The 13,940-nt window shown below is 58.8% G+C and overlaps 1 protein-coding gene across 11 annotated transcripts in view; it reads right to left on the reverse strand.

Annotated features, from left to right (window-relative positions):
* CFAP46 (cilia and flagella associated protein 46) overlaps positions 1–13,940 on the reverse strand; it is a 99,495-nt gene that overhangs the window by 67,925 nt on the left and 17,630 nt on the right. For all 11 annotated transcript variants that reach the window (XM_025273829.2, XM_025273827.3, XM_025273830.3 and 8 more), the window contains 9 exons: positions 13,519–13,617; positions 11,635–11,825; positions 4,412–4,640; positions 4,202–4,322; positions 3,481–3,604; positions 3,226–3,356; positions 2,587–2,714; positions 1,578–1,711; positions 130–342 (listed from right to left, as the gene is read on the reverse strand). In XM_025273829.2, the coding sequence (XP_025129614.2) occupies positions 130–342; positions 1,578–1,711; positions 2,587–2,714; positions 3,226–3,356; positions 3,481–3,604; positions 4,202–4,322; positions 4,412–4,640; positions 11,635–11,825; positions 13,519–13,617 (1,370 nt within the window). The remainder of the gene's footprint in view (positions 1–129; positions 343–1,577; positions 1,712–2,586; positions 2,715–3,225; positions 3,357–3,480; positions 3,605–4,201; positions 4,323–4,411; positions 4,641–11,634; positions 11,826–13,518; positions 13,618–13,940) is intronic.

Below are 13,940 nucleotides of genomic sequence, written 5' to 3' on the forward strand. Positions count from 1 at the left end.
CCATCCCTGCCGGGTGCCGGTGGCCCCACACGCCCCTCCCCCGAGGGGACACATGTCTGCCCCCGGCTCGCAGCCTGAAGCCCAGGGTCTCTGGCAGCGGCAGGACGGAGCCTGGGCAGCCTCACGCACCCGCTGTGGCCCACGGCCTTCATGATGCCCAGCAGGTGGTACAAGGCGTCCAGGAGCTCCCGCTGCCGCCCGGCCTTGATGAGGTGGTGGTTGTGATTCAGCACGTAGACCACGGCATTCTGCACGACCCACGGCTCCTGGATCTCCCGCCCGATGTCGGCGGAGCGCAGCCAGCAGTTCATGGCGTACTGCGAGAGGCCCTCGACCCAGCTCCTGCGGGAGGCGTGCGTCAGGCCTCCGGGAGCCAGACTGCCCGGGAGCCAGACTCTGCCCGAGCCGGCACTCAGACACCAGCCAGAAGCTGTCCCTGGAGCTGGGGCTCAGAAGGCTGCCCTGTCGGGGCTGCCCGTCATTCTTATTGAAGGACAGGACCTGCCTGGCTGCCCCCGGCCCTCCCACCTCCCTGCCCATCCCTGTCTGAGGCTGGACCCCCAGCCAGGCCTGCAAGCTGCCTGTCCACCTTTGCACCTGCCTGTGGCTGGCTCCCCCCGGCCCATCACTCACAGGCCGCCCTCCTCGGTCCACATGGACACGGGACCTGCTTGCCTCAGACCGAGGCTTGGGGAACCCTTATTGTAAAGGGCCAGACGGCAGCTGCCTGGGGTTTGACAGCTACAGTCCCTCCTCTGTCGTGTCTCTTTTGCTACTGAGCTTCACAAACTAAAACATGTCAAGACCACTGTGAGCTGGCAGGCTATACAAAAGCTGTGCATCAGATGCGGCCTGGCCCTCTTCCAGGCGTGGGGAGCCCGGCCCTAGCCCCAGGCTGTGCCCTGAAACCTCCAGACAAACGCTGTCTGCACAAAGTCGGGGTCCTTCCCTGAGCCCTTCCCGGGCAAAGGGCACGCAGGCCCCCCACAGCGGGCACGTATGAGGGCATGGCCACCGGGGCAGCCAGTGGAGCAGGCCCGTCTCTGAGGTCAGTGGGCAGCCAGGGCCTCGGCTCCCGCGACGCCCCACGGACGGTCACTCACGGCCACATTCACTGTTCGCTTCACTTCAGATGAAAACAGCAAAGCACTGGTACTGCGGCAGCACCTCGCTCTCCTGATTGAACGGCTCTTGCCTCTCACGTGGATGAGGCTTCTGCGGGTTTCCTGAGGACCCTCGTCCCGATCACAGACTTCCCGGGACAGCTTCCCCCGTGACCACCACCCCCCTCACATCCTGTTTCCAGTAGTAACAGGAAAGACTGGCCACACGGGCACCGGTGTGAGCCATGAGACACGCCGGGCAGTGGCCCCTGCCTCACAGCGCTGAGCTCAGCCCAGCCCCCGCCTCGCGCCCCCAGCCCCCGCTTTGCTCCCCCAGCCCTGCGGGCAGTGCCCCCAGCCCCTGCCTCGTGCCCCCAGCCCCCGCCTCGCGTCCCCAGCCCCGTGGGCAGCGCCCCCGCCTTGCGTCCCCAGCCCCGCGGGCAGCACCCTCAGCCCCATGGGCAGTGCCCCCACCGGTACATGATCCACTCGGCGTTGTCCTCTGGGCACTCGGGTATGTAGCCCATCGGGTGCTGGCTCATGTCCTCGGGAGGCGTGGGCCGGTTGTTCAGCTGCACGCCTTCCGACTGCAGCAGGTGGACGGTGGCCTGCGGAGGGAGGAGTGGCCAGAGGCCCCTGAGCAGGGACTGGCATGGTGCCTGCAGGCCTTTAACCCCAGGCCCTCCCTGCCCCAGGTGATGTCTCTTCCCCCTACACACCTGCGTCTCAGAGATGCAGCCCCCCAAGACAAACGTGCCTCTCACGCCGCAGGGGCCACCAAGCCCAGGCCCCTGTCCTCTGCAGCCACGCACGGACGCCCCGGAGGTGGCCGAGGCCACTGGGCAGGGTGACGGGACTGAGGATGGGGGCAGGCGCCTTGCCTGACGCCCCGGGCCCGCTCACCTGCCCTCTCACAGCACTGGCCTGGCCCTCAGGACGTGCCCGGCAGACCCGCACTGAACAAGCCCGGGAGCGTCTGTCTGGGTTATGCCGGGTTGCTCCCTCCGCTCCCAAACAAACCACCCCAAGCGGCCTCACGGCTGTGTGCACTCGCAGGCCCCCGCTGCACCACCCGCCTGGCCTGGCGTGGGGTCTCCGGCTGGCCTGGGGTCTCTGCACGCTCACGGAGGGGGCCGGCTTGCTGTGGGGCTTGGTCCCCAGCAGCCTCAGCAGCCTCCGAGATGACAGCAGAGGCCAGGTTTCTCTCTCACACCTGGCTCAAAGTGCTACTGAAGCTACTCTCGGGCCAGGACACGTCCAGGTCCAGGACCAACCAGCCCCCGGGACCCACATCTCTGGGGACTCACAGTTCAGACACTCCTTCCAACGACAATGAACATCAACACCCCTCACAATACATTTTGACATATTTTTCTTCCAGAAAACCTCCCAAGAATGGAGGAAAACTTTCGTAAGCAACAGGCCACTTGGGGAGCAAGGCTGGATGCTGACGGTCACGTCTGTGCACATATGGGAGACGCACCTCAGCGCTGATGAAGCCCACCTCCGCGAACTTGCGCAGCAGGGTGGGAGACGCCTGCTTCTGCAGGGCAGCTTCCGAGTGGCCCCAGGAGTCCTGCCCCGGGCCGTCCCAGCCCTTCTTCTTCTTGCCTGAAACACCAGAGTGCCACCCGTCAAAGCCTGAAGTGCTTCTCAGGGATGGCACGGTCCCTGAGAAGGGGGCAGGGCAAGGGGCGGTGTCTCTGGGAGGCTGACCTCCCAAGTGCAGGGCCCTGGGGGCGGCGAGGGCTCCCCAAGCCAGCTTGGCTGCAGCAAACCTCCAGCTGGTTCCCCGACAGACAGCTCAGCTCTTGGTTTTGCGTGTGCTGTTCTGCCCCTCAAGAAGCCCCCATCGCTCCCGCAACACCCACGTCTCCGCCCCCTGGGGCTCCTGGCATGCCCCTGTGTCCTCACCATCCCCAAGACCACCGCTTCCAGAGACCTGCAGGCTGGACTCAGCCTGACCCAGGGCTCACGGTGGAGGTGTGCCCCTCCCCAGCCTCTGCCTGTGGGCTCCAGCCCCATGACCCCTTCCTGAGCTCTGGTGAACCCCACAGTGACCCCCCAGTGCCTGGGAAGAGCCCGCCGGCGCAGGTGCCCATGTGTGGCTGGAGGGACCCACCTCGCTTGAACTTGGCCGGCTTCTTCACCTTGACACTGTCGTACAGGAGGCAGAAGCGGCTGGCCGTCCGGCACACGTCCCACACGTTCTGCTTCCGGGCCACCTTGGCCAGCTCCGCCCAGATGTGTATCCTGCACAGACGTGCGGGCCATACCTCGCTCGGGGAAGCAGCCAGGGGCCGCCTGGGCGGGGCAGGAGGGTGGGCCGGCGCTTCGCCCCCCCATACCCGAGGCCCTGCACCCCCAGGTTGCTCACCGCTCCTTGTCGTTCTGGCCCCCCAGGCGCCGCAGGTGGCCCACGGCCTTGTCCACGCTGAGCATGTGGTGCCGTGCCTTGGCGAACAGGTAAGTGAAGCGGCCCCGGGTTTTCCCGGTGGAAACTGCAGGGGCCGGCAGGATGGGGTGCTGACGCGGCAGGCCAGGGAACACGCCAGAAACCAGCCCGCGCGGGACTAGGGACAGGCTGGGGCGGAGCCTCCCACCGGCGTTTTTTGATCTTTTCATGAAAGTTAGGTCTCCCTAAATGTGCCTTGTCTGGGAAGGGACTTCAGGCGCCAAGAGCAGCTGGTGGGCAGAATTATTGCCATCTGCAGCCACCAGGCTGGCCCCCAACGCCTGCCACCCATGCCCAGGAGGTCTTCAGGAGCTGGCTGGCAGAGACCCCACTGAAGCCCCTTGCCCGTCAGCCCGCTTCTCCTGCCCGAGCCCTCACTGGGTGCAGTGCACCAAGCCCCGTGTGTCTGGGGCACCTTCCCTTCAGGGCCCGAGCCCCTCACACCTGGCAGGACAGGAAGGAAGGAGGCGGCACTGCCTCCCGCTGGGCGGGCCATGCAGGCCCAGGAGACAGGCTCCCCCGCCCTGCTCTGCGAGTCAGGTTAGGGGCAGGCGGCTGCACATGGGCACAGAGGCCCATGTAGGCGGAGGTCTGGGTGGACCGGGGGCTGCCCCGGGCGCTCCCACTGAGAGCACCCGCGCACCTTTGGCCTCGTTCTCGCCGTCGAGCACGATCTGGAAGGTGTCGGGGGCCAGGGCCAGCCCCGCATTCACCAGCAGCGCCCGCTTCTTGCGCACGCTGTCCTTGGGCATCGCCTTCTTCGCCTGCAGAGGGGACGAGGCGTGATGAGCAGCACCTGCCCGCCCCTCGGGGCCTGCCGGGCCACCCGCCCCAGGAGTGGCGCCCGCGGCACCTGCTCGATGGCCATGGTGGCCCTGTCCTCGTCACGGGCAGGCACCTGGTACAGCAAGGTGCACAGCTGCAGGCGGTTGAGGGCCCTCCTGATCTTGTCCTGGTAGAGGCCCAGGCCGTCCAGCAGCATGGCCTTCCTCAGGTGCTCCATGGCGGGCTCCAGCCGGTCCGCGTCCTCCTCGATGTGCGCCAGCTCCACATGGACCTGGCAGCGCAGCTGTGCCGCGAGGCTGGGGGGCAGACGGCATCACGGGCGTGGCGGCACCGCGGGTGCCCGGCGCCCCACTTTCTGGCCCTGCCTTCCGCCTGCCTTGCTGCCAGGACCCACAGGAGGGATGAAGAGGAGGGCCCTGCGGACCCCGGGAGGTCTCAGAGACCACTGGTGAGCCACGAGGCTGGGGGGCAGACGGCGTCACAGGTGGGGCAGCACCACGGGGGCTCCTAGCATCACCAGAAAGTGAGCTGGTGTAGCCCGAGGCCAAGGCTGCGTATTATCACCCTGCTTATTTAACTTTTATGCAGAGTACATCATGAGAAACGCTGGGCTGGATGAAGCACAAGCTGGAATCAAGATTGCCAGGAGGAATATCAATAACCTCAGATATGCGGATGACACCACCCTTATGGCAGAAAGTGAGGAGGAACTCAAAAGCCTCTTGATGAAAGTGAAAGAGGAGAGTGAAAAAGTTCGCTTAAAGCTCAACATTCAGAAAACGAAGATCATGGCATCCAGTTCCAGCACTTCATTGCAAATAGATGGGGAAACAGTGGAAACAGTGGCAGACTTTATTTGGGGGGACTCCAAAATCACTGCAGATGGTGATTGAAGCCATGAAATTAAAAGACGCTTACTCTTTGGAAGGAAAGTTATGACCAACCTAAACAGCATATTAAGAAGCAGAGACATTACTTTGCCAATGAATGTCTGTCTAGTCAAAGCTATGGTTTTTCCACTGGTCATGTATGGATGTGAGTTGGACTGTAAAGAAAGCTGAGCGCTGAAGAATTGGTGCTTTTGAACTGTGGTGTTGGAGAAGACTCTTGAGAGTCCCTTGGACTGCAAGGAGATCCAACCAGTGCATCCTAAAGGAGATCAGTCCTGGGTGTTCATTGGAAGGACTGATGCTGAAGCTGAAACTCTAATACTTTGGCCACCTGATGAGAAAAACTGACTCATTGGAAAAGACCCTGATGCTGGGAAAGATTGAAGGCGGGAGGAGAAGGGGCCGACAGAGGATGAGATGGTTGGATAGCATCACCGAGTCAATGGACATGAGTTTGAGCAAGCTCTGGGAGTTGGTGATGGACAGGGAAGCCTGGCGTGCTGCAGTCCATGCGGTTGCCAAGAGTCAGACATGACTGAGCGAGTGAACTGAACTGAGGCCCAGTCTTTGCCTCGGGGGGTGGGCCCTCTCTGCTCTGCTCTGAGTCTCTCCATCTCATCAGCTGTGGCACACACATCCCGGCTCAGAACAGCCATGTGTCCGCAGGCTGTGGGCCCTGCCTGGCCTTTGTTCCTGCTGCGTCCCTGCTGGAGCCACCCGCGTCTAAACGATAACCACAGCCTCCCCAAAGCCCTTGCATCAACAGCACCTGCAGCCTGCGGCACAGCCTCTGTGCTGCACAGGAGCATCAACAAGGCCGATAACTTGGGTCTAGTTAAAGTTCGAGGGGACCCACGTGCCGACCCTCCTCCAAAACGAGGTGAGAGCATCACAGGTAGGCCTGTAGCCTCGGGGATGAGGAGGCAGAGGTCAGGGCACCTGGGAGTCGTGGGCAGGAGAGGGCACCCGGTTGAGGCCAAGGGTGAGGTCTGTGCTCCCATCAGGGAACTGGCTCCACAGTCTCTGCCTGGAAGCCTGGATGGTAGCCAGCGACGGGTCCCTTCCCTCTGGGGCAGGGAGAGAGGAGGCCCACAGAAGGAAGCTGGCCCAGGGCCACGGGGTGTGCTCAGGGCAGCCTGACCCTGAATCCACAATGTGAGACTCGTCCCGGGCTGAACCACCCGAGGAGCCAGCTGAGGCAAGCCGATTGAGAGTCCCCTGGACAGCAAGGAGATCAAGCCAGTCAATCCTAAAGGAAATCAACTCTGATATTCACTGGAAGGACTGATGCTGAAGCTGAAACTCCAGTACTTTGGCCAGCTGATGTGAAGAGCCAACTCATTGGAAAAGACCCTGATGCTGGCAAAGACTGAGGACAGGAGGAGAAGGGGACGACACAGGAGGAGATGGTGGGATGGCATCATGGACTCAATGGACGTGCGTTTGAGCAAGCTGCGGGAGATAGTGAAGGAGAGGGAAGCCTGGAGTGCTGCAGTCCATTGCGTCACAAGGAATCTGACAAGACAGTGACTGAACACCACCACAGCAGGACAGTCCTTCCAGGAACACACTAGCCAGCCACGGGCTCAAGGAGGCCACGGGGATGAGGGTGAGCAGACAACAGACTCAGACGAGAGAACCTGCCCCTGCAAAACAGGATGACGGGATCAGACAAAGACGGCTCGAAAGAAGTAATTTTCAGAGTTACTCTGCTTCCAGCCGTGATCAGGTCTCTGCCACGCATAAAGTTGGACCGAACAACCCCAGGTCTGGGCAGCGCAAGCCCGGGGCCCTGAAGCAGGAAACTCAGGAAGGAGCCCATGCTTGTGGCCTCCTGGAGACACTGTCCTGAGGCACCGTGGGCAGAATGGACCCACGCAGCCAGGGCAGAGGAGTCCAGAGAGGGGGGCCTCCGCTCGGGGCTGGAGAAGTGGAACCAGACCTGGAACCGGGCCAGCCGCTGCCGGGCTGCCCGCCAGAGGAGAGAGCTGGGTGTTGCTCTCTCACCCGACGTCAGCTGAGACTGCACGGGGCTTCTCCCCAGGAGTGCAGGCCCAGGAAGGGCGCTCTTGACCCACCCAAGGAGAACGTACCATCAGAGCCTGCAGAGAACACGGTTCAGGCTGGAAAGTACCATGACCTTCCAGAGACACAGCCAAGGAAACACGGAGCCACCTCTCAGCCAGAAACTGAAGTGCCAACAAAAGCAAGCAAATATCAACACTTTCCTAAAAAAGATCACAGACTCCACAGTGCAGCAACCACAACATTCAGTACACGATATGCCAGGAAACAGGAAAAGGTGACCCACAGTCAGGATGCGAGATATGCCAGGAAACAGGAAAAGGTGACCCACAGTCAGGATGCGAGATGGGCCAGGTGCTGGGTTTAGCAGGTAAATCCTTAATGCAGATATTACAAAACAAAAATAAATATGTACAAAAAGTTGAAGGAAAACATTGCTAATGAGAGAACAGACAGGGAATCTCAGTAGACGAAAAAAGGAAATACTACAGCAAAAAATCTGTAATAACTGAAATTAAAAAATTCTTGGTTGAGCCTAACAGTAGATCGGAGAGCAGAAAAAGAGTCAGTGAACCTGAAGTCAGATCAATAGAAATTATCCCACCAGAAGAATGTACTGAAAAAGATTTTTTAAAAGTGAACAGAGCCAGGACTTTCCAGGTAGTCCAGTGGCTGAGACTTCACCTTCCAAAGTGGGAGATGTGGGTTTGATCCCTGGTTGAGGAGCTAAGAATCCAACATGCCTGGCAGCCGAAAAGCCACAACATCAAACAGAAACAAGACTGTAACAGATTCACAAGGCTTCTAAAAATGGTCCATATAAAAAAAATTCTCAGAAGAAAATGAACAGAGCCTTAGAGACCAGTTAAGACAGTATTCAATGTTGTAGCTCATGCTCCCCCAAAAGAGCAAATGAGGCAGAACTATACTTAAAAAAATAATAGCCAGTAATTTCCCAAATTTGATGAAAATATCATCTTACATATTTGAGTATATCCGCAAACCCCAAAAAAGACTTTTTTTTTTTTAAAGGCTCTAAGGAATCAGTTTCATTCAGTCGCTCAGTCGTGTCCGACTCTTTGCGACTGACTCACGGACTGCAGCATGCCAGGCCTCCCTGTCCATCACCAACTCCCGGAGCTTGCTCAAACTCATGTCCATCGAGTCAGTGATACCATCCAAGCATCTCATCCTCTGTCGGCCCCTTCTCCTCCCGCCTTCAATCTTTCCCAGCATCAGGGTCTTTTCAAATGAATCAGTTTTTCACATCAGGTGGCCAAAGTATTAGAGTTTCAGCATCAGTCCTTCCAATGAATATTCAGGACTGATTTCCTTTAGGATGGACTGGTTGGGTCTCCTTGCAGTCCAGTGGACTCTCAAGAGTCTTCTCCAGCACCACAGTTCAAAAGCATCAGTTCTTTGGCTCAGCTTTCTTCACAGTCCAACTCTTACATCTATACATGCTGCTGCTGCTGCTGCCAAGTCGCTTCAGTTGTGTCCAACTCTGTGCGACCCCATAGACAGCAGCCCACCAGGCTCCTCCGCCCATGGGATTTTCCAGGCAAGAGTACTGGAGTGGGTTGCCATTGCCTTCTCCACATCCATACACGACTACTGGAAAAACCATAGCTTTGACTAGACAGACCTTTGTCGGCAAAGTAATATGCAAAATGCAGAAAGCAAAAGTTAAAAGATACAAACCTGAAAACAGCAGGGAGGGGGAGACACCTTCCACACAGGAGAGCCACGCTTAAAGTAACTCGGGGTTTTTATCTGAAACTATGAAGGCCAGAAGAAAATAAAACAACCTCTTCAAAGTATTTAAAGAGAAAAAGTCTGCAAACCCAGAATCCAATAACTGGTGAAAATAACCTTCAGAGGGGATGCTAAGAGAAAGCCATTTTCAGGTCAACAAAAGCCAAGAGAATTCCTCACCAGCAGTCATGCGTTACAAGAGGAAATAAAGGAAGTTGCTCGGGCTGAAATACCCGCAGGCAGAAACCTGGATCTGACCGTAAGCAGGAAGGGAGAGCCTGTAGGATCGCCGAGGAAGTGGCAAATGTAAGAGAAGATTGTTTTTTTCTGTAATTTTCTTTAAAAACAACACCACCAGCTGCTAAGAGCAATACAGCACCGTAAGATGAACTTATAACACACTCAGAATGAAAAGACAAGACAACAACCACACGGTGGGGTGGCCGAGGGGCAGGCAGAGAGGCTTCCCTTGCTGCGTGGGAAGCACTGACCCCCCACTGACCCGGCTCCCTCCAGCGACGCCCCTCCCACCCAGGGGTACCGGGGACAAACGAGCCAACCAGAGAAACAAACACAGCGGCAGAAACTCAGGTAGCCTCAAAGAAGGCGGGAGAGAGCAGCGGCAGAGCACAAGGCGGAGACAAACGATGGGACTGGAGACAAGCTGGAAATTGCCCTGAACCCAGAGACTGAACAGCCCAGTCACAAGGCGGAGACCAGCGTGCTCGGTTTTAGAAAAAGACCGAGCTGCACGCCATTGACAAGACAGGGTGGTAGGAGCTGTGTTCTACACTTTAAATCGAAAGGTCCACAGCACGAGAGTCGAAAGGATGGAAAGAGAAACACCTCAGACGGGCCCAGACAGCCTCACTGCATTCTGTCCACCACTTAAGGAAGAAAACGCCAATACTGCACAAACCCCTTTAGAAAGCAAAGCAGAAAAAGTCCTTCCCACCGTCCCAAACCATTTAATGAAGTCGGCATGACCTTCATGTCAAATCCTGGGGAAGGCGTTACAAAACAAGAAAACCACAGGCCAACATCCTCATAATGAACATACACGCAAAAACCCTTAAGCACACTAAAGGACATCTAACCCGGCAATACAGAAAAAAGCACGTGTGTCGAGACCACGCGGAGAAGGCAAGGCTAGTTCACTACTCAAAATCCAGTCAGCATAATTCACCACGTTAAAGAAGAAAAGAGAAAAGTCAGAGCTCCTTTCGATAAACAAGCATTCAGCAGCACTCAACACCCATCCGTGGTTAAGAAGCAACACAGCAAGCGGACATTTGCAATGTGTCCATTCTGTTGTATGCAATTATATCGCAATAAACTTAATCAGAAAAAGAACTGTCAGAGGAAAAAAAGGAGGGCAACTAGATGTTATTTTAAAAAACCAAACAAATATGAAAATAAAAAGATATTTTTGAAAGAGGACGTCATTAAAATTTAAAAATACAGGCTAAAGAGAGGAAGAAGAATTAGAGAATTTGCAAAATGAAAGAGAACTAACGGGCTGCGTGAAATCTTCAGAATTTGGTGTGCGTCACGAGGGGGTGGGGCTGTGGACACGGAAGTTTCGAAGGGAGACCGGGAGCGTGGGCTAGGAGCTGTCGTACAGCCCCGTGGGTCCCCAGAAGGAGAAACTGTTTTTAAATGAGTAAAAATCCCAGATTTGAAGAGATGTAACTCTTCACAGACGAGATCCCCAAGTGCCCGTAGGAAATGAACGGTGCTGGTTCTGAGGCCGCCGTCCCCAACCTCGCCAGACCACAGGCTGACGACCGGTCCCTGGTGCCCCTGCTGGGAACCCTGCTCCAATGGAGGGCTCACCATGGCGACAAAATTCACCCCTGATTACTCTCAGGGCTTCCCTGGTGGTCAGACTGTAAAGAATCCACCTGCAATGCGGGAGACCTGAGTTTGATCCCTGGGTCGGGAAGATCCCCTGGAGGAGGGCATGGCAACCTACTCCAGTATTCTTGCCTGGAGAATCCCCACGGACAGAGGAGCCTGGCGGGCTGCAGTCCACGGGGTCGCAAAGAGTCGGACACGACTGAGTGACTCGGCACACAGCACAGTTAATCTCCAAAGCAGACGGGGGCAGGGCAGGCCCCCACGGCCCGTCCCTGCGGCTGCACACCCTCCCGGGTGGCCCTCCACGCCTCTGCCCTGTCGAGTCCCCATCGTGCAGCCCCGTGTCCGCCAGGGACGGTCCTGCAGCACAGCCGCCCTCGGGGCCCCCGCCCGGGGCAGGAGAGGAGAAACATCAAGGCCCTCCCTGCTCATCCATCCCACCCCTCCCCTCCCGCGCCTGCGCCCACAGCCCCTGTGCCCACCGCCGTCGCCTGCCCCGCAGCCCAGGACCCTCCTGACGAAGCCCTTTCCCCTCGGCCCCTCTCGAGCTCAGGTGGGTGCCCCCTGGGTGTCCCTGTATGCCCCGCAGGGCCCTGCCCCTGAGCCCCAGGGCACCTCCCCCACGGCCTGCGGCCTCTCGAGTCGCCACCTCTGGGGGACGCCGTGGGCTCCTGCCCTCTTTCTGGGAAGATGAGCTGGATTTCATCCCTGCCCCGAGCCTCTGCTCCCCGTCCCCCCCGGGGCACAGCCCGGGCGCCACCTGTCCGCCTTCTCCAGGGCGTCTGCGATGCTGGTCAGCGGCTTCCGCAGGTGGTGCCGCAGGCTGTGCTGCAGCAGCGGGAGGCACGCGTTCCACTGCGTGGCGCACACCGTGTGCACGAGCCGGGGCTCGCCCAGGCGCACGGCCCGCTGCAGCGTGACGTCCAGTCTCCGCACTATGTCCAGCTGGGCCTGCACACAGCACAGCGGCCCGGGTGAGGCTGGGCCGGCCCGGGCAGCCCCAGCCCGCCCCCGAGCCCCGGATGACGCAGGCGGGCCGGGCCCCCGGTCTGAGCCTGCCGGTGGAAGTGGCCCGCGTGATCTCTCAGAGAGGGCCCTGGCTCCGTTGGATCTGCCCTCAGACAGGCACCGCGTGCCGTGGCAGCGTCTCTGTGAGCCCCTCTGGGCGAGGCTGCCTGCCTTCCAGCCCCGTGTATTCACGGAGCTCGTGGCCCTGCCCAGCAGACAGGGGCCGGCCGGCCTCAGCCTGTGAAATGGCCTCAGCAGCTCCAGGCCTCCCTCAGTGCCCACCAGGGCTGCCCGGGCTCCTGAACTCAGCCATGTCCAGGGGCCTGGCTTCTGGCTCCAGGGGGCCTGCCCTAGTGCTGCTCCTGGGTCATGGGGTTTAGAGCAGGCATGGGGTTCAGACCGTGGGCCTCCTGGCTGCCAAGAAGCGTCCATCAAAGCCTCGTGAACTGGAAGGTGCCCCTGAAGAGCCCTCGGCCAGCAGAGGCAGAAGACACAGCCCTGCAGTCCCACCACACCGCCTGCCAGCACCTGCAGGCAGCCAGCGGGAAGCCACGACCTCCCTTGAGAGGGGCAGCGCTGGTGGGGACAGCCCAGGTCCAAAGAGAGCACGTGAACCGGCCCGGAGCCCCAGCTGGGCTGCTCGTCTGCTGGCAGAGCTCCTCCCGGGCTGGGCCAGGCGGGGCTGGGGCAGGGGTCAGGGGAGCCGGTCCAGGGAGTGGGCACTGGGGCCCCAGAGCAACGCCAGCCGCCCTCATCCTGTTTCAATGCATTTTGGTTCCCTTTCTCGACGGCAGGATTCTATCAAAGACACAGCGATTCCTGGGCTCCTTCTCTGCGGCGGCGGCCAGACCACACCCCACTGCACGGGGCACACAGGCTGTGGGGCTCAGACTGCCACTTTGCCATGGTGCTCACCAGCCCCCTGCCTCACAACCCCCAGTGGAACATTCTAGACAAGCCCACGGTCTCCAAGGTGGGCACCACGGGGGCAACGCTCACCAGGGTCCTCTGAACCCGCTGCTGCCAGGCCTCGGGGCCCCTCTTCTCCTCCCTTCCCACCCTCCCCTCACCCTCCCAGGGGTCTCCCCTTACCCCCCACAGGGGTCCCCACCTCCCCACCCCTGAGATGACCTCAGCGCTTCCCCAGAGCCCCTCAGGCCCTGCACTAGGGCAGGGGCACGCCTGTTTGCCTGGACCTGAGTCAGGATGGCCAAAGCCCTCAGGGGACTCGGTGTTCACCAAGGGCACATGTTCTCAGTGTGCTGGGGGCAGACTGCTTCACACAGGCCACGCGAGGGCCTGGCTGGAGGCCCATCTCATCCCAGCCCCCAGCCCGAGCCCCGGGAACAGGCTGCATGAACCCACGGGCCCGCCAGACAGGGTGGGCCCGGCAGCTGCGGGGCCGGAGCCAGGCGGGAGGACGTCAGCTGGCCTCTGCAGGGCGGGGCCACGCAGCCCCCGGACTTCCTCCCAGAGAGGCCACGCTCACAGGGGAGACCAGGGCACAGGAGGCTGGCTTGTGCCCATCAGGGCCCCTCCTCAAACCTGGCCCCTCCTCCACACCAAGTCCACACACAAGGTCCAGGGACCTGCACAAGGGCTCAGCTTCTGCTCCAGCTCCTGGTCCACAACTTACCTCCACAGCCTCTCGAGTGTAGGTTTTAATTTTATTTTCCAGTCTTACAGCTTCCAATTCATACTCCAGGCACTCGACTTCCATCAGCCTCGCAGGGTCCTGTGGGCACAGCAGTTGTTGCATAGGTGCAGAGTTTTAATGAAAGCAATCACATTCACTAATGTCAGAAAACATTTCAAAATATAATTCATGGACTCGGTAGAAATTCAACAAAAAAAATAGGTAATATAAATATATGTATATATGAAAAACTTAAAATGTTTCTAAAAGATGCAAAGATTTAAAAGAGAAACATAGAAAAAAATTTTTGTTTTTATTTTTCAGTTAATTTCACTGGACATAGAACTTTTAAATAACTACACTGACTTCAGACAAATGCTCTGTTATGAAATCTGGACAATTCCTTTCACTTAACCCCCGCT

The sequence above is a fragment of the Bubalus bubalis genome, chromosome 23 (genome assembly GCF_019923935.1).
Source record: "Bubalus bubalis isolate 160015118507 breed Murrah chromosome 23, NDDB_SH_1, whole genome shotgun sequence".
NCBI lineage: Eukaryota > Metazoa > Chordata > Mammalia > Artiodactyla > Bovidae > Bubalus > Bubalus bubalis.